Consider the following 19,414-nt stretch of genomic DNA (forward strand, 5'->3'; position numbering starts at 1 on the left):
GAGCAATGCTGCAATGAACGAGGAGGTGGGCGTGTTACTTTTTGAATCAGTGTTTTTGTTTTCTTCGGGTAAATGCCCAGACGTGGAATTTCTGGGTTGTATGGCAGCTCTGTTTTTCATTTTTGTGTGGAATCTCCATATTGTTTCCCATAGTGGCTGTGAAACTTTTTTACTTCACGTATATTTATCCCTGGCTGGACGGCTCAGTTGGTTAGAGTGTCGTCCTGCTACAGGATCAACCAATAAATGCAAGAATCAACCAATAAATGCATAAATAAGTGGAACAGCAAACCGATCTCTCTCTCTCTCTCTCTCTCTCTCTCTCTCTCTCTCTCCTTCTCCCTCTCTCCCTCTCTCCCCCCTTTCTTTCTCTTTCTAAAAGCAATAAATAAAAATAAAAAACCTTAAAGAAGTATATTATAGCCAGTGAGTATATAGTTGGGTCTTGTGTTTTTATTTAATCAGATGATCTCTACTTTTAACTAGCATTGATGTGATTGTGTTTAAATATGCCAGCCTGCTATTTATTTTCTATTTCTCCCAAATGTTTTTTGTCTCTTTTTTGTTTTTCATTCGGATTAATTGGGGTGTGTGTGTGTGTGTGTGTGTGTGTGTGTGCGCTTTCGTTTTATCTCCTCTGCTGACTTATTAGCTATACCTGTTATTTCAGTGGTGGCTTTAGGGCTATAGTATCCATCTTTAGCTTAACCCAGTTTACCTGCAATGACATTATTCCACTTCACACACTGTGTAAGAGCCGTACAGCAGTATGCTTTCACTTCTCCTTTGTGATGTTGTTGTCAGACATTGTATTTCCCACTGGATGTAAATTTTACAATTTAATTTATAAATGTTACTATTTCTTTTTTAAACGGTCTATTACCTTTAAAGAGATTTAAATACTTTAAAAACCAATTTTATATGTACAGTTACTAGGCATATAGGACTTTAATATTTATATATAAAGACTATTGTTTTTTAAAAATTTATATACAAAATATATTTAAATATTATAAATATATTTAATGATTATAAAATATATTTATATGTGATTAGAAAAAGTATCTCTGCCGAAACCGGTTTGGCTCAGTGGATAGAGCGTCGGCCTGCGGATTGAAAGGTCCCAGGTTCGATTCCGGTCAAGGGCATGTACCTGGGTTGCGGGCACATCCCAGGTGGGGGATGTGCAGGAGGCGGCTGGTCGATGTTTCTCTCTCATCGATGTTTCTGACTTTCTATCTCTCTCCCTTCCTCTCTGTAAAAAATCAATAAAATATATTAAAAAAAAAAGTATCTCTCTATATAAAAGCCCAAGTGACCAGCTGACCGGCCAGCCTTTTGACCGTCTGACCGGTACCTATGACACCCACTGACCACCAGGGGGCAGATGCTCAACGCAGGAGCTCCTAAGCTGCAGTGACTTGGCAGCTGCAGTTCTCAGTTGATGCACTCAAAACCAGAGGAGGGGGAGCTCGATTCTGGGGTGCATCACTCGAGAACCGCCCTCTCACAATCTGGGACATCTTGGGATGTTGGAGAGCCCGTTTCAGCCTGATCCCCACAGGCTCAACCGAGAGCCCCACTGGTGCACGAATCCGCGCACTGGGCCTTAATATATATATTCCCACCAGTTTTGTTGGGGAGCTCTTCACACTGCCGTCCGGAAGTGGAATTCTCCGTCTCCCTCATTGGTCTTTGGAACTGGATGTGAATGTCCAGCTGGATGCTGATGTTTTAACTCCCACTGCAGGAAGGCTTGTGGATACACACCCCAGTGATTCAAATTTCCTACCTTCTTTAATAATTTTTTTTTTTTTTTTGCTGGACACACATTAATTTTTAGAATAAAACTCATTATCTTGAATTTTAATTTTCTGAGCCCTTTGGGGATACAGAGCACTCATAACCCAGCTAACCCAGAAGGATTGGATCCGTCCTCTCCACCCCACCACAGGGCAGGGAGACAGGGGAAACCAGCTACACCTATTGCCAGCCCTCTCCCTAGCAACCACGCCACCTGGTGGCATCTTTTACGAAGACCACCTGGAGCCTGGATTAGATTCTTGGCCTGTCACCCGCCAGCGATGAAACATCGCCGCCTGGTGTTTTGTGACTATGTCATTTGCGATGAAGTGATGTTTGGCCCGGTGACTCCGCTCGCCTTTTACAAGGAAGCGGATTTGGGGCTTGTCAGCCGAGGCCCGAGTAATGAACCTGCGTCCATGCCCACACCCTCTTGGCTGGCATTTCACCTGGCGCGGCTCAGATGGGGCTCAGCGGAGGGACATTCAGGCATGTGCTCCCCAGGTGTCAAGTTCGGTCATTCCTCCCGGGGCAGTGTCCAGACTAACCCCCATGGGTTCGGACTCCTGCATCTATCTCAGCAGGCTTTTGTGGTCATTACGAAGGATATAGAGGAGGCAGCATAGTACAGTCATCCTCCACATCTGCTGGCCCGCAGTGACCAGAGGGAGAAGAGAGGCTGGGTCCTGCCGCTGTGACTCAGTCCATAGAGCGTCGGCCTGCAGACTGAAGGGTCTCAGGTTCCATTCTGGTCAGGGCACAGGCCCGGGTTGCAGGCTTGATCCCAGTAGGGGGCATGCAGGAGGCAGCCGATCCATGATTCTCTCTCATCATTGATGTTTCTCTCTCTCTCCCTTTCCCGCCCTCTCTGAGATCAATCAAAATATATCCTAAAAAAAGAAGGAAGGCTGGTTTGGAGTTTCTTTTTAATACCTAGATCTTCAAAGGACGTAAAGAATCCTTCTTCCTGTTTTGTTAGGGTTCCTCCTATCTCAGACCCGCCCCCCAATCTCATCTTAATTGATATAATACCAATTATTCTCAGCAGACAATTTGCTTCCAGCCTTCTGTTGTTGTCAGCGAAAATTGCCTGAACTCAAAGACTCTCACAGTGGCCCAGGCCCACAGGAAGTGAGACAAAAGATGTTTCAACCCAGAGCAGAAGGCATTGCATTTCTGTACTTTCCCCTCAATACCTCTATCCACAATTTTCAACAATATGCACCATCCTTGAATTTTTCAATCAGCCTTATTGAAGTGACGTTTATATACAATACCATGCATGATTTCAGAGAGGATGGGAGAGGGAGAGGGAGAAACATCAATGATGAGAGAGAATCATGGATCAGCTGCCTCCTGTGTACCCCCTACTGGGGATGGAGCCTGCAACCTGGGCATGTGCCCTGATCAGAAATCAAACCATGACCTCCTGGTTCAAAGGTTGATGCTCAACCACTGAGCTACGCCGGCCAGGCCATGCATGCATGTGAAGGTGGCTGAGTGGTGACTAATATATAAAGTTATTAAATGAAGCCCTAGCACAGCAACTAGAAATTTTAAGCACAGTTTTGCTCAGCACGTCCTGCATGTTCCCCTTTTCCTCTCAGATAAATGCCAAAGTCTGACTGTGCGTTCAGAACAGATCCCAGGAGTGACCACAGCCCACTGCTCATGGAGAACGATGGTGTCAGGAGGAGGAAATATGGACAGAAAATAACAGTGACCCCTGACCCCGGACTGGGACAGCCCACAACCTCCCCACCCTGCCCAGCCCTGGGGAAGAGCCCCTTTCTCCTCCGGGCCCTGGGTCCACGGGAAGGAGGCCTCCCGCCACCAGGAGTGAATCCCACACAAGACAGAACCGAGTCCGCACAGAAGGGGACGCGCCACCACGGGCTGTCCCTGCTCTGGCCCTGACCTGAGCCCTGACCCTGGTCTAAGAGTTGGTGCAGGAGCCGCCACTTGAGTCCTGACCACTGACCAACCCAGGGAACTGTGGACAGACTCACCCTGAGGACGCCGAGCAGAGACTGAAGGTGCCCCGAGGTGATGGGGAGGCCATAGAGGGGACCCGGGCCTGGCCCTAGGGCAGGGGCAGTGGGCAGAGCAGTGGGAAGGCAGAGGTGGCCTCTCATGGGTTCCGGCCCCCATATCACTCAGTGGTGTGTCTGGGCCTGGACACTAGAGGGCGCTGGGGGGTTGCTCCTGAGGATCTGGGTGCTCAGAGCTGGGCCCAGCCCCCTGACAAAGCCCAGGACCATCTGCTCAGGGCTGTCAGCTGGGACTTCCCCAAACCTGGGCCCCACACAGCCCCACCCCCGCCCACACCAATGGCCATCCTCAGGCAGAGGGCCCTGCCCAGGGCTCAGGGAGGGATCAAATAGATGGGGTCTCATTTGCATGAGTGGGCCCTCCCTCCCGCAGACTATGAAGAGGGGAAGGGAGAGGTGTGGGGAGCTCTGCTTCAGCTGTGGGGCCTCAGGAGGCAGGACTCAGGGATGACCTCCACCATGGCCTGGGCCCCTCTCCTCCTCACCCTCCTGGCTCACTGCACAGGTGACTGGATCAGGGGACGGGGAAGGGGCCTTGGGGAGACACATGGGCCCTGCTTCCTCCTCTTGTCTCTAGACCCAGACTCACCATCTCTGTGTCTCCCCCTCTTGCAGGATCCTGGGCCCAGTCTGTGCTGACTCAGCCATCCTCAGTGTCGGGGTCCCCGGGTGAGAGGGTCACCATCTCCTGCACTGGAAGCAGCTCCAACATTGGGCGTGGTTATGTGTCCTGGCACCAACAAGTTCCAGGAAAGGCCCCCAAACTCCTCATCTATTATAGTAGCAACCGACCCTCAGGGGTCCCAGACCGATTCTCTGGCTCCAGGTCTGGCAACTCAGCCTCCCTGACCATCACGGGGCTGCAGGCTGAGGACGAGGCCGACTATTACTGCTCAGCATGGGACAGGAGTCTCAAAGCTCCCACAGTGCTGCAGGCCTGTGGGGAAGTGAGACAAAAACCCCTCTGGTCTGAGAGGGGCTGAACTCTCCAGTAGCTTCTGCTCGAAGCAGGAGGTCACTATTTGATTCTTCGTCAGGGCACAGGCCCGGGCTTGTGGTGGGCAGGAGGCAGCCAATCAATGATTCTCTCTCACCATTGATGTTTCTGTCTCTCTCTCCCTCTCCCTTCTTCTCTGACACCAATAAAATATATTGAAGAAGGTAATGTGATTCACAGTGTGATTCTAAGGATAAAAGTTTGGGAGAGAGAAAACTCTAGATTGAGCTTGAACAGATTTTACTAGAAGAATAATCTGTTTATGTGAACCCAAAGCCTTCCCTCAGGGGCAATGGGATTGTGAACGGGACACTGTAATGACAGCTCAGTGACACCGGCTCTGTCCCGTCCGTGGAACCTCACAGTGACAGAGCCTGAATGTGTCACCAAAAGGTCCCTGAGGAAGTGGAAGGTCTCCCGGTGGATGCGGAGTGTGAGCAGGACCCTCCTCTTTGCACGTGAAGTGTGAGCACCTCCTGGAGGGTGGGAGCTGCTGGCCTCAGGCCTTGACCGAGGGGAGCCTGTGAGCCTCAGGCAAAGGGCGTGAGCTGTGTCACATGGGCGTCTCTGAGCCCCTGGGCAGCTCTGCATTCTTCATGCCCAGGGTGATATTTTAGGGGGTGGCCCTTTTTTGGTATTTGTAGTTGAAATTCTCACTTTTTCATGCTTTGTTCTGATATTGTTTACTTATCTGTCGCTTATCTCTCTCGTCTTCTTGGGGAGGGCGACTCTGAATTCTTGGTCAGAATATTCAGGAACCTCCATATCCTGGGTCCTGAGGGCCTTTACTGGAGCCCGAGGCTGCTGCCCTTGGTGCTGATCCCTCATGACCTGCAGCCCCGCAGGGACATTCATGCATTTAAAGGAGCAGCCCCCGGGAGTTCATGTGGCTCTGACTCCCAAGGGCTGATGGGATCGCCTCTCTGATCGCGGTCAGCAGGGGCTGTGTGCCTCATGGGGCTGCAGCTGGGCCTTTCCTGGGGGCTCCGTGGCTGGCAGGCCTGTAACCGGCCCTCAGGGGGGTGTCCTCATGTCCGGCGCCTGGTGGACAGGCCGGCCCCAGCGTCAGGGTCAACAGCGCTGGTGCTGGGAGAACATCTGGCTCAGGGCCTCCGTGGAGTCTGCACACAGCCGGCCTGTGACCAGGTGTGGGGAGGGCTGGTTCCCAGGGTCCCTGGGAAGGTCCCTGCAGGGACAGGATTTGCCCCTGAACCGGGATCAGAGGGGCTGCCCTAGGCAGAGGGGGGCTGCTGGGGCCTCAGCCAGCTGGTCCGGGCGCGCAGGCTCTGCAGCCTCCTGAGCAGCCCGCTCTGCTCCCTCCAGGTCCAGGGCAGCGGCGGCAACAGCCTCAGCCAGGTCCCCACGGAGGCGGTCACGGCACACAGTGGTCAGCGAGCATCATGGCCAGCGCAGTGACAGTGGGTGAGGGTGGCGTGGGCCAGGGGAAGGGCCCCAGGCTGTGCCACACCCACCTCTCACCCCAGGAGAGGGCACCAAGGCCAAGGGTGGTGAGCATCTGCCCCCCCCACACCTGCCACTCCCACCCCACACCTGCCACTCCCACCTCTCAGCAGCCACGCCCACCGCTCAGAAGCCACGCCCACTGCTCAGCAGTCACTCCCACTGCTAGCAGCCATGCTGCCCCTGCCTCCCAGGTGCCTGTCATTTTCACTCTTCCCTTAAGTCTCTTTCAACCACAATCATATAGGGCAGTGGTCCTCAACCTTGGCTGCACATGAGAATCACCTGGGAATCTTTCTAAAATCCTGATTTCTGGGCCTTATCCACTGACATAGGGCATGTGAAGGTGGCTGAGTGGTGACTAATATATAAAGTTATTAAATGAAGCCCTATCACAGCAATTAGAAACTTTAACCACATTTTTGCTCAGCGCGTCCTGCATGTTCCCCTTTTCCACTCAGATAAATGCCAACGTCTGACTGTGCGTTGAGAACAGATCCCAGGAGTGACCACAGCCATCGGCTCATGGACAACGATGGCGTCAGTAGGAGGAAATATGGACAGAAAATAACAGTGACCCTGACCCCGGACTAGGACGGCCCATGAGGGCTTCCTCCCCACCCTGGCCAGCACTGGGGAAGGGCCCCTTTCTCCTCGGGGCCCTGGGTCCACGGGAAGGAGGCCTCCCGCCATCAGGAGTGAATCCCACACAAGACAGAACCGAGTCCCGAACAGAAGGGGACACACCCCCACGGGGCTGTCCCTGCTCTGGCCCTGACCTGAGCCCTGACCCTGGTCTAAGAGTTAGTGCAGGAGCCACCACTTGAGTCCTGACCACGGACCAGCCCGGGAGCTGTGGTCAGACTCCAACTGTGGACGCCAAGTAGAGACTGAAGGTGCCCCGAGGTGATGGGGAGGCCACGAGAGGGGACCCTGGCCTGGCCCTAGGGCAGGGGCAGTGGACAGAGCAGTGGGAAGGCAGAGGTGGCCTCTCATGGGTTCTGGTCCCCATGTCACTCAGTGGTGTGTCTGGGCCTGGACACTAGAGAGCGATGGGAGTTTGCTCCTGAGGGATCTGGGTGCTCAGAGCTGGGACCAGCCCCCTGACAAAGCCCAGGACCATCTGCTCAGGGCTGTCAGCTGGGACTTCCCCAAATCTGGGCCCCACACAGCCCCACCCCCGCCCATACCAATGGCCATCCTCAGGCAGAGGGCCCTGCCCAGGGCCCAGGGAGAGATCAGATAGATGGGGTCTCATTTGCATAACAGGACCCTCCCTCCCGCAGACTATGAAGAGGGGAAGGGAGAGGTGTGGGGAGCTCTGCTTCAGCTGTGGGGCCTCAGGAGGCAGGACTCAGGGATGACCTCCACCATGGCCTGGGCCCCTCTCCTCCTCACCCTCCTGGCTCACTGCACAGGTGACTGGATAAGGGGACAGGGGAAGGGTCTTGGGAAGACACATGGGCCCTGCTTCCTCCTCTTGTCTCTAGACCCAGACTCACCATCTCTGTGTCTCCCCCTCTTGCAGGATCCTGGGCCCAGTCTGTGCTGACTCAGCCTTCCTCAGTGTCGGGGTCCCTGGGCCAGAGGGTCACCATCTCCTGCACTGGAAGCAGCACCAACGTTGGGTATGGTGACTATGTGTCCTGGTACCAACAGCTCCCAGGAAAGGTCCCCAAACTCCTCATCTATCAGAGTAGCAAACGACCCACAGGGATTCCGGACCGATTCTCTGGCTCCAGGTCTGGCAGCTCAGCCTCCCTGACCATCTCGGGGCTGCAGGCTGAGGACGAGGCCGACTATTACTGCGAGTCCTATGAAAACAGTCCTGCTGGTACCCACAGTGCTGCAGGCCTGTGGGGAAGTGAGACAAAAACCCCTCTGGTCTGCGAGGGGGTGAGCTCTCCAGCAGCTGCCTGTTCAGCTCAGCCTATGACCTGTGGCTTCTGCTTATTCCCTTGCTGACGCCCTGGGCCAGTGATGGCGAACCTTCTGACCTCAGCGTGTCCGCATTTTGAAAAACCCCTAGCTTAACTCAGGTGCCGTGTCACATATAGAAATTTTTTGATATTTGCAACCATAGTAAAACAAAGACTTATATTTTTGATATTTATTTTATATATTTAAATGCCATTTAACAAAGAAAAATCAACCAAAAAAATGAGTTTGTGTGTCACCTCTGACAGGTGGGCCCTGAACGGGGTGGTCCAAGTGGGTGAAGGGGTCCAGGAGGAGACACTTCTGGCTGTGACTACCTGGCTCTGGGAGTGTGGACAGCATGGGGACCCGGCAGGGGGCGCTGTCACACTGTGTCTGTGAAAGCAGCCGAAAGACTGGATCTTAACTGTTCTCAGCACAAGAAATAGCAAAACTTGCAGCCACGTATGATGGCAGAGGTCAAGGAGAAGTATTCTGGGATGGTTTTGCAGTATACACCTCACAGCGTCATTATGTTGTCCACCTGACACTAATTAATGTCAATTACTCTCAATTATAAACAAATTAAAATAAATCTTAGTCTTCTGTTTCCCAAAAAACAGCATGAGGATGTCTATAGCAGCTCTATTAACGCCCTAGACCAGCGGTTCTCAACCTTGGCTGCACATTAGAATCACCTGGGAATCTTGTTAAAATCTTGAAATCTGGGCCTCATCATTACTAACAAATAAACAGAATCTCCGGAGGATGAGGCCCAGAAATCAGGATTTTAATAAGATTCCCAGGTGATTCTAATGTGCAGCCAAGGTTGAGAACCGCTGGTCTAGACTGAGAGCAGCCAGGAGTCGGTGCCTGGAGTGTGTGACAGCTGTGAGTGGCGGGATGTCCTCCAATAAGGGCCTGATTTTAAAAGGGGATGAGACCCGTCCGGTGTGGCCCAGTGGTTGAGCATCGACCTATGAACCAGGAGGTCACGGGTCAATTCCTGGTCAGGCAGGACACATGTCCGGGTTGTGACCTCCATCCTCACAAGAGGCAGCCGATCCATGATTCTCATCATTGATGTTTCTGTCTCTCCCTCTCCCTTCCCCTCTGAAATCAATAAACATATATCTTACGAAAAGAAGAAAGGCTGGTTTGGTGATTTTTTATACCTAGATCTTCCAAGGACAGGAAGCACCCTTCTTCCTGCTGGTTAGGGTTCCTCCTACCTCAGACCCCGCACCCCCATCTCCTGTTAATGACTTAATTCCCCTCCAGCCTCCATTGGTTTCAGTGAAAACTGCCTGAATCTGTGGCCCAACGGTTGAGAGGCCCATTGTCCGTGTGACCATCGGATCTGGGTCTCTGCTTCCTCACGTGGCCCCCAGGCTGGTCACCCCGAGACGTGAAGCTGCGGGTCTGCTGGGGACAAGGCCTCTCCAGTGTCCACGTGGGCGTGTCCCGGTTCCTGCAGGAGCTTAGGAAGCAGGCGACCGATCTCTCAGCAGGGCCTGCGGTCCCTGTGCCGGCGGCTGGCTCCTTGGTCATTGCCCATCAGCTCATCCTGACCTGGAACCTCAGTACTGACATGTTACTTAGGACATCTGTGTCCACATCTAGCATGATTTCCTGTCATTTTTAGTTTTCTATCATTTCCAGGAGCATTTGTCGCTGTGATAATGGCTTTAAAAGCAACCAGGACAGGGTACAACTTGTTAAATGTTTTTGAGAAATTTGGATGAAAATGAATTGGAACCATTAGATCTGCTGACCTGTGACAGGGCCTGTGAAACTGCCTTTCCCATTCCGTGAAGTCGTCCCTCAGCATTTTCTGTTTTATAAGAAAATTGGTCTCTTAGTTATTCCATCGTTGATGCAGCCACACTTGTGTCTTCCAAGGAAAGTAAGAATGTTATCTATCTATCTATCTATCTATCTATCTATCTATCTATCTATCTATATAAAAGGCTAATATGCAAAGTGTCCCCTAGGAAGTTCGACTGGAGACCGGAGTTTGATTGCTCGCTATGATGTGAGCTGACCACCAGAGGGCGGTGCGGAACATGGAGGGGGAGCAGTGGTGGGGCGCTGAGGGAGTGAGGGAAGGAGGAGGTGGGGAGGTGGTGAACCTGATCGGCCCTGAACACCAGCAAGGCCTAGGGACCCTTCCGTGCATGAATTTTGTGCACCGGTTCTCTAGTGTTTAAATTAAGGTTAGAAATCTTAGTGTTTTTATTTTTGCACATGTGACCCGCAGGTGGCACTGTGGGACTGCCCTGAGGTTCATGCAAGCTGCTCAGTGAGGACCATTCACTGACAGGAGCCCCATGGCCATGCTCTGTGCTCCCTGAGGGGAAAGCAGCAGCCGCGTCCTCTGAGCAGGGACCCTTGTGTGGTCCCAGCAGGTGCTTCCTCCCAGGGCCCCCAAGGGGTGAGCCCACCTCCATGCTCCTCAGTCTGGGGTGTGAGCTGAGCTCCAGCCCCAGGGCCGAGGGAGGGGCTGGGCAGTCCCTCGAGGGACCCCCATTTGCATGGCAGCCCCTCCCCTGGCAGAGGGTGGGGGAGAAAAGGAGGCCTGGGCAGCCCAGCCCCACGGTGGGCTCAGGGCTGTGAGCACCATGGCCTGGACTCCTCTGCTCCTCGTGCTCATCTCTCACGGCACAGGTAGGGACAGGCCTGGGACCAGGCTTCTTCCCTTCCTGCTCAGGCTCCTGGGAAACGTCCCCTGGTCCCTGCCCATCACTGACAAGTGTCTGTGTCTGCAGGGTCCCTCTCCCAGCCTGTGCTGACTCAGCCGCCCTCCCTCTCTGCATCTCCGGGAGCCACAGCCAGACTCACCTGCACCCTGAGCAGTGGCTTCAATGTTGGCGACTATGGAATGGTCTGGTACCAGCAGAAGCCAGCGAGCCCTCCCCGGTACCTGCTGTCCTACAAATCGGACTCAGACAAGTACCAGGGCGCGGGCGTGCCCAGCCGCTTCTCCGGATCCAAAGACGCCTCAGCTAACGCGGCTGTTCTGCACATCACTGGGCTGCAGCCCGAGGACGAGGCTGACTATCACTGTGACACATGGGACGGCAACTTCAAGACTCTCACAGTGGTCCAGACCCACAGGGAAGGGAGACAAAACCCTCCTCTCTGCTCCCTGGGCCTGGCCTGGTCCCCCTGCTGGAGGCTCTGACCTAGTGCAGCTCAGCCGGGACTTGTGCTGTCAGATCCCCACCCGCCACCTGACTGTGGGTGGACAGTAGTTTTGACAATGTCACACCTTTGTCCTCACCTTTCAGGTTGATATCTTGTTCTCCTGTCCGTGCTGTGTTCATGTTTTCAGAGACAAAAACTCCTTCCTGGGAGACAACAGTGTCCCATGGGAGACACTGAGGAGGTCAAATCAGGGTGATTCAGGCCAAGCTCAGGGCAGGGTGCAGCAGGGACTGAGAGAGGATTCAGGTCTGAGCCCTGAAATTGGAATTTTGTGATACAAACCCACACGCAGCAAGAACCTGTTCTCTACACACGAGCAGCGAACCCGCAAAATGCAAATAATGACAGCAGCGCTGCCACCCGGGCAACTGCGAGCGGGAGCAGAGGGCCGGCCACTGGGAGGGAGTCCCCCCTCGGGCAGCACCGGCCAGACGGGCCTCTGCTGCCGAGGTTCTGTCCCCACCCAGGGACCGGGGCTTGGGAATCAGGGACATGGTCCCCTCTTGTCCTTGTGCTTTTCCACGACTCAGACGCCGAATCACTGGCAGCAACGCCTGGGGCCAGTGGGCCTTGGCCGCTGCTGCTGGGGGCTGAGGGGACACGTTCTGTCCTGCGGATGCTGGACGCCAGGGGCAGCGACTATGGCTGTGCCGCCAGAGACAGGCCTGGCGCCGACACCGCTCTGTCCTGGGAGCTCTGCCTGCGGGAGGAGCTTCTGTTCCTGGGACGGATGGAAGCTCCTAGAATCTCCTCGTGGGGGTCACTGGGCAGCGACTGGGGATTTCCAACCAGCAGGACCAGACCACAGCGCACAGCTCCCAACTCACCACTGAAATGTAAAGTGATGTTAGAAAACGTCTATTCACACCTTTCAACCCAGAGCAGAAGGCATTCCGTTACCAATGCTTTTCCATCAATTCCTCTGCCCACAATTTCCACCAATATGCATGATTCTAGAATTTATAAATCAGCCTTATTGTGACTTTCACATATAATAACATACATGCATTTGAAGGTGGCTGAGTGCTGACTAATATAGTGTAAAGTTTTAAAGAAGCCCCAGCACAGCTATTAGAAAATGTCAACATTTTTTTGACAAGCAGGTCCCACATGTTCCCCTTTTCCTCTCAGATAAATGCCAACGTCTGACTGTGCGTTGAGAACAGTCCCAGGATTGACCCTCAGCCCACGGCTCATGGAGAACGATGGTGTCAGGAGGAGGAAATATGGACAGAAAATAACAGTGACCCCTGACCCCGGACTAGGACAGCCCCCGAGGGCTTCCTCCCCACCCCCTGCCCAGCACTCGGGAAGGGCCCCTTTGTCCTCGGGGCCCTGGGTCCACGGGAAGGAGGCCTCCGTCCACCAGGAGTAAATCCCACACAAGACAGAACCGAGTCCCGAACAGAAGGGGATGCGCCCCCACGGGGCTGTGCCTGCTCTAGCCCTGACCTGAGCCCTGACCCTGGTCTAAGAGTTGGTGCAGGAGTTGCCACTTGAGTCCGGACCACAGACCAGCCAAGGGAGCTGTGGTCATACTCCCCCTGAGGACGCCGAGCAGAGACCGAAGGTGCCCTGAGGTGAGGGGAGGCCATAGAGGGGACCCTGGCAAGTCCCTCGGGCAGGGGCAGTGGACAGAGCAGTGGGAAGGCAGAGGTGGTCTCTCATGGGTTCTGGTCCCCCTATCACTCAATGGTGTGTCTGGGCCTGGACACTAGAGGGTGCTGGGGGTTTGCTCCTGAGGGATCTGGGTGCTCAGAGCTGGGACCAGCCCCTGAAAAAGCCCAGGACCATCTGCTCAGGGCTGTCAGCTGGGACTTCCCCAAACCTGGGCCCCACACAGCCCCGCCCTGCCCACACCCAGGGCCATCCTCAGGCAGAGACCCCTGACCCAGGTCCCAGGAGGGATCAAATAGATGGGGTCTCATTTGCATAACAGGACCCGCCCGCCCGCAGACTATGAAGAGGGGAAGGGAGAGGTGTGGGGAGCTCTGCTTCAGCTGTGGGGCCTCAGGAGGCAGGACTCAGGGATGACCTCCACCATGGCCTGGGCCCCTCTCCTCCTCACCCTCCTGGCTCACTGCACAGGTGACTGGATCAGGGGACGGGGAAGGGGCCTTGGGAAGACACATGGGCCCTGCTTCCTCCTCTTGTCTCTACACCCAGACTCACCATCTCTGTGTCTCCCCCTCTTGCAGGATCCTGGGCCCAGTCTGTGCTGACTCAGCCATCCTCAGTGTCGGGGTCCCCGGGCGAGAGGGTCACCATCTCCTGCACTGGAAGCAGCTCCAATGTTGGGAGTCACGTTGTGTACTGGTACCAGCAGCTCCCAGGAAAGGCCCCCAAACTCCTCATCTATGGTACTAACAGTCGACCCTCAGGGGTCCCTGACCGATTCTCTGGCTCCAAGTCTGGCAGCTCAGCCTCCCTGACCATCACGGGGCTGCAGGCTGAGGACGAGGCTGATTATTACTGCGCGTCCTATGACAGCAGTAGAATCTATAGTCCCACAGTGCTGCAGGCCTGTGGGGAAGTGAGACAAAAACCCCTCAGGTCTGCAAGGTGGTAAGCTCTCCAGCAGCTGCCTGCTTGGCTCAGCCTGTGACCTGTGCTTCTGCTTATTCCCTCGCTGATGTCCTGGGCCCAGGTTCATCCGGGGACCCTGCCTGGGGGTGAAAGGTCCTCCCTCCCCTCCGGCCTCCATGTCACTCAGAGCAGTGCTTTCCCAGGCTCAGGGTCCTGGAGGAAGGGAAGGCCTCTCCCCACCCGCGGGCCCGTTCCCTCCCCCTGGGCTGCACTCACTGGGCCTGTGAGGCTGAGATGAGTGACAGCTGGCTGGGCCCGCCCCTGCCTGGGGCTCAGCACTGTGTGCTGTGCTGGAAGGACCCCTGGCCCTGTTCCATCCCATCAGGATTTACTCCCTTTAATCCCTGCGAAGGGCTTCCATTTGCTCTGTGGTTTTAAGCACAAAAATAGGCCATTCACAGCTGTCACTATAGCAGATTGGGGGGTGCCATGGTGGGCGCTGAAGGGGGTGGTCCCAGTGGGTAAAGGGGTGCAGGAGGGGACACTTCTGGCTGTGACTACCTGGCTCTGGGTGTGTGGACAGCATGGGGACCCGGCAGGGGGTGCTGTCACTCTGTGTCTGTGAAAGCAGCTGAGAGACTGGATCTTAACTGTTCTCAGCACAAGAAATAGCAAAACTTGTAGCCACGTATGATGGCTGAGGTCAGGAGAAGTATTCTGGGATGGCTTTACAGTATACACCCCACAGGGTCATTATGTCGTACACCTGACACTAATTAATGTCAATTGCATCTCAGAGAACCAAGATGGCGGCATAGGTTAACGCCAGAGTTTGCTGCCTTGAACAACTACTTCAAAAGTGAAACTAAAAGACGGAAGGGACATCACCCAGAACCACAGGAAGGCTGGCTGAGTGGAAGTCCCACAACTAGGAGGAAAGAGAAACGCATACGGACACTCAGAGGAGGCGCAGTGCTGAAGTCAAATTCTGAGGTGCGGAGTGGGCGAAGTGGGCTGGCGGCTGAGGGTGCAGTTGGCGTTTTCAATTGGGAGGGAGTCGCAGACTCTGAGCTCCAGATCCGGGCGAGTCTTTAGCGACCCAGACTCAAATGGGAGAAGCGGGACTGTCTGGCTTCGGTCAGAGCGAGTGCAGCTTTCTCTCCGAGCTTTGCAGCGGGTGCTGGGACTCAGAGAGGCAGAGCCCCTGGGACAGGACTGAGAGCCGCCATAACTGCTCTCTCTGGCCCACCCTGTTGATCCTGTTCGATCCGCCCTGCTCAAGCCCTGCACGGAGGCATTTGCCGGATAGCCTCAGGCAAACGCCAGATTAGCACCTCCCTAGAGGACAGAAGTTCTCTCACTGCTGACACAGCTGATTCTCATAGCCACTTGGCCTGGAGGTCAAACCCTCCCTGGTATTAGCTACAACAATCAAGGTTTAACTATAAGACTGCACACAAAGACCACTAGGGGGTGCACCAAGGAAGCATAACAAAATGCGGAGACAAAGAAACAGGACAAAATTGTCAATGGAAGATATAGAGTTCAGAACCACACTTTTAAGGTCTCTCAAGAACTGTTTAGAAGCTGCCGATAAACTTAATGAGATCTACAAGAAAACTAATGAGACCCTCTATGTTATATTGGGGAACCAACTAGAAATTAAGCATACACGGGCTGAAATAATGAATATTATACAGACTCCTGACAGCAGACCAGAGGAGCGCAAGAATCAAGTCAATGATTTGAAATGCGAGGAAGCAAAAAACACCCAACCGGAAAAGCAAAATGAAAAAAGAATCCAAAAATGCGAGGATAGTGTAAGGAGCCTCTGGGAAAGCTTCAAGCATACCAACATCAGAATTATAGGGGTGCCAGAAGAAGAGAGGGCAAGATCTTGAAAACCTATTTGAAGAAATAATGACAGAAAACTTCCCCCACCTGGTGAAAGAAATGGACTTACAGGTCCAAGAAGCGCAGAGAACCCCAAAGAAAAGGAATCCAAAGAGGACCACACCAAGACACATCATAATTAAAATGCCAAGAGTAAGGTCAATTGCATCTCAATTAAAAATAAATTAAAATAAATCTGAATCTTTGTTTCCCAAAAACCAGCACGTGGAAGTCTATAGCAGCTTTATTAACCCCATAGACTCGTGGTCAGCAAACCGCATCTCTCGGGCCACATGCGGCACTTTGGCCCATTGATTGTGGCCACGAATTTTCAATCTCACTGTACGTGTGCGACCACACGTGGTATTTTTGGAAGAGCCACACTCAAGGTGCTGCAGTTTGCCGACCACTGCCCTAGACCAGTGGTTCTCAACCTTGGCTGCACATTAGAATCACCTGGGAATCTTGTTAAAATTCTGATTTCTTGGCCGAATCATTACTAACAAAGAAATAGAATTTCCGGAGGGTGAGGCCCAGAAATCAGGATTTTAACAAGATTCCCAGGTGATTCTAATGTGCAGCCAAGGTTGAGAACCACTGGTCTAGACTGAGAGCAGCCAGGAGTCTGTGCCTGGAGTCTGTGACAGCTGTGAGTGGCGGGATGTCCTCCAATAACGGCCTGATTTTAAAAGGGGATGTGGCCCCTCCAGCGTGGCCCAGTGGTTGAGCGTCCACCTATGAACCAGGAGGTCCCGGGTCAATTCCTGGTCAGGCAGGACACATGTCCTGGTTTTGGGCTCCATCCACAATAGGGGGTGTGCAAGAGGCAGCTGATTCATGATTCTCTCTCTCCCTCTCCCTCTCCCTTCCTCTTTCAAACCAATAAACATAAGTCTTAAAAAAGAAGAAAGGCTGGTTTGGTGATTTTTTATACCTAGATCTTCAAAGGTCATGAAGCACCCATCTTCCTGCTGGTTAGGGTTCCTCCTACCTCAGACCCCCCCACACCCATCTCCTGTGAATGATTTAATCCCCCTCCAGCTTTTATTGGTTTCAGCAAAAACTGCCTGAATGTGTGGCCCAAGGTTGAGAGGCCCATTGTCCGTGTGACCATTGGAGCTGGGTCTCTGCTTCCTCATTTGGCCCCAGGCTGTTCACCGCGAGACGTGAAGCTGAGGGTCTCCTGGGGACAAGGCCTCTCCAGGGCCTGTGGCAGGTGCTTCTCCTCCGGGGACAGACGGAAGCTCCTAGAACCTCCCCGTGGGGGTCACTGGGCAGCGACTCGGGATTTTCACCATCAGGACCCGATCACCGTGGTTTTAAGCACAAAAATGGGCAACTCACACTCTCTAACTATAACCTATAGGTGGTTGCCAGAGGTACAGCTCCCAACGCACGAATGAGATGTAACGTGATGTTAGAAAAATGTGTGCTCACACCTTCTCACCCCAGAGCAGAAGGCACTGCATTTCCAATGCTTTTCATCAACACTTCTACCCACCATCTTCATCAATATGCATCATCCTTGAATTTTACAATCAGCCTTATTGTGACTTTTACATATAATAACATACATGCATTTAAAAAATGTATTCATTTCAGAGAGGAAGGGACGGGGGCGAGAGAAAATCTTCAATGATGAAAGAAATCATGGATTGGCTGCATCCTGTGTACCCCCTACTGGGGAGGGATTCCTGAAACCTCAGCATGTGCCCTGACTGGGAATCCAACCCTGACTCCTGATACATAGGTTGATACTCAACTACTGAGCCACACCAGCTGGTCCAGTCATGCATGTGAAGGTGGCTGAGTGGTGACTAATCTATAAAGTTATTAAATGAAGCCCTATCACAGCAATTAGAAACGTTAACCACATTTTTGCTCAGCACGTCCTGCATGTTCCCCTTTTCCACTCAGATAAATGCCAACGTCTGACTGTGCGTTGAGAACAGATCCCAGGAGTGACCGCAGCCACGGCTCATGGAAAACGATGGTGTCAAGAGGAGGAAATATGGACAGAAAATAACAGTGAACCCTGACCCCAGACTAGGACAGCCCCGAGGGCTTCCACCCCACCCCCTGCCCAGCCCTGGGGAAGGGCCCCTTTCTCCTGGGGGCCCTGGGTCCATGGGAAGGAGGCCTCCCGCCACCAGGAGTGAATTCCATACAAGACAGAACCCGAGTCCAGCACAGAAGGGGACGCACTCCCACGTGGCTGTCCCTGCTCTGGCCCTGACCTGAGCCCTGACCCTGGTCTAAGAGTTGGTGCAGGAGCCGCCACTTGAGTCCTGACCACGGACCATCCCCGGGAGCTGTGGTCAGACTCCCCCTGAGGACGCCGGGTAGAGACTGAAGGTGCCCCGAGGTGAGGGGAGGCCATAGAGGGGACCCTGGCCTGGCCCTAGGGCAGGGGCAGTGGACAGAGCAGTGGGAAGGCAGAGGTGGCCTCTCATGGGTTCTGGCCCCCATGTCACTCAGTGGTGTGTCTGGGTCTGGACACTAGAGGGCGCTGGGGGTTTGCTCCTGAGGGATCTGGGTGCTCAGAGCTGGGACCAGCCCCTGACAAAGCCCAGGACCATCTGCTCAGGGCTGTCAGCTGGGACTTCCCCAAATCTGGGCCACACACAACCCCACCCCCGCCCCCACCAATGGCCATCCTCAGGCAGAGGGCCCTGCCCCAAGGCCCAGGGAGAGATCAGATAGATGGGGTCTCATTTGCATAACAGGACCCGCTCTCCTGCAGACTATGAAGAGGGGAAGGAAGAGGTGTGGGGAGCTCTGCTTCAGCTGTGGGGCCTCAGGAGGCAGGACTCAGGGATGACCTCCACCATGGCCTGGGCCCCTCTCCTCCTCACCCTCCTGGCTCACTGCACAGGTGACTGGATCAGGGGATGGGGAAGGGGCCTTGGGAAGACACATGGGCCCTGCTTCCTCCTCTTGTCTCTAGACCCAGACTCACCATCTCTGTGTCTCCCCCTCTTGCAGGATCCTGGGCCCAGTCTGTGCTGACTCAGCCATCCTCAGTGTCGGGGTCCCTGGGCCAGAGGGTCACCATCTCCTGCACTGGAAGCAGCACCAACGTTGGGTATGGTGACTATGTGTCCTGGCACCAGCAGCTCCCAGGAAAGGCCCCCAAATGTATCATCTATGAGAGTAGCAGTAGACCCACAGGGATTCCGGACCGATTCTCTGGCTCCAGGTCTGGCAGCTCAGCCTCCCTGACCATCACAGGGCTGCAGGCTGAGGACGAGGCTGACTATTACTGCGCGTCCTATGAAAGCAGTCCTGTTAATACTCGCACAGTGCTGCAGGCCTGTGGGGAAGTGGGACAAAAACCCCTCAGGTCTGCGAGGTGGTGAGCTCTCCAGCAGCTGCCTGTTCAGCTCAGCCTGTGACCTGTGGCTTCTGCTTATTCCCTCGCTGACGCCCTGGGCCACTGATGGCGAATGAACCTTTTGAGCTGGTATGCCAGCATTTTGAAAAACCCTAACTTAACTCTGGTGCTGTGTCACATAGAGAAATTTTTTGATATTTGCAACCATAGTGATACAAAGACATA

The 19,414-nt window shown here is 53.9% G+C and overlaps 1 pseudogene and 4 gene segments (V, D, J or C); all 5 read left to right on the plus strand.

Moving 5' to 3' along the window:
- The first annotated feature begins 4,200 nt into the window (after nucleotides 1–4,200).
- LOC118655535 lies at nucleotides 4,201–4,827 on the plus strand (annotated as a pseudogene).
- Nucleotides 4,828–7,593: 2,766 nt separating this feature from the next.
- On the plus strand, nucleotides 7,594–8,277 carry LOC118655495. The segment is given in 2 exon segments: nucleotides 7,594–7,730; nucleotides 7,841–8,277. Coding segments are annotated over 2 exon segments (495 nt in total).
- Nucleotides 8,278–10,850: 2,573 nt separating this feature from the next.
- LOC118655496 lies at nucleotides 10,851–11,413 on the plus strand. The segment is given in 2 exon segments: nucleotides 10,851–10,896; nucleotides 10,983–11,413. Coding segments are annotated over 2 exon segments (477 nt in total).
- A 1,996-nt stretch (nucleotides 11,414–13,409) lies between these two features.
- LOC118655497 lies at nucleotides 13,410–14,005 on the plus strand. The segment is given in 2 exon segments: nucleotides 13,410–13,524; nucleotides 13,635–14,005. Coding segments are annotated over 2 exon segments (429 nt in total).
- Nucleotides 14,006–18,626: 4,621 nt separating this feature from the next.
- LOC118655498 lies at nucleotides 18,627–19,214 on the plus strand. The segment is given in 2 exon segments: nucleotides 18,627–18,730; nucleotides 18,841–19,214. Coding segments are annotated over 2 exon segments (432 nt in total).
- The last annotated feature ends 200 nt before the right edge of the window (nucleotides 19,215–19,414 follow it).

The sequence above is a fragment of the Myotis myotis genome, unplaced genomic scaffold (assembly GCF_014108235.1).
Source record: "Myotis myotis isolate mMyoMyo1 unplaced genomic scaffold, mMyoMyo1.p scaffold_m19_p_47, whole genome shotgun sequence".
NCBI classification, from domain to species: Eukaryota; Metazoa; Chordata; class Mammalia; order Chiroptera; family Vespertilionidae; genus Myotis; species Myotis myotis.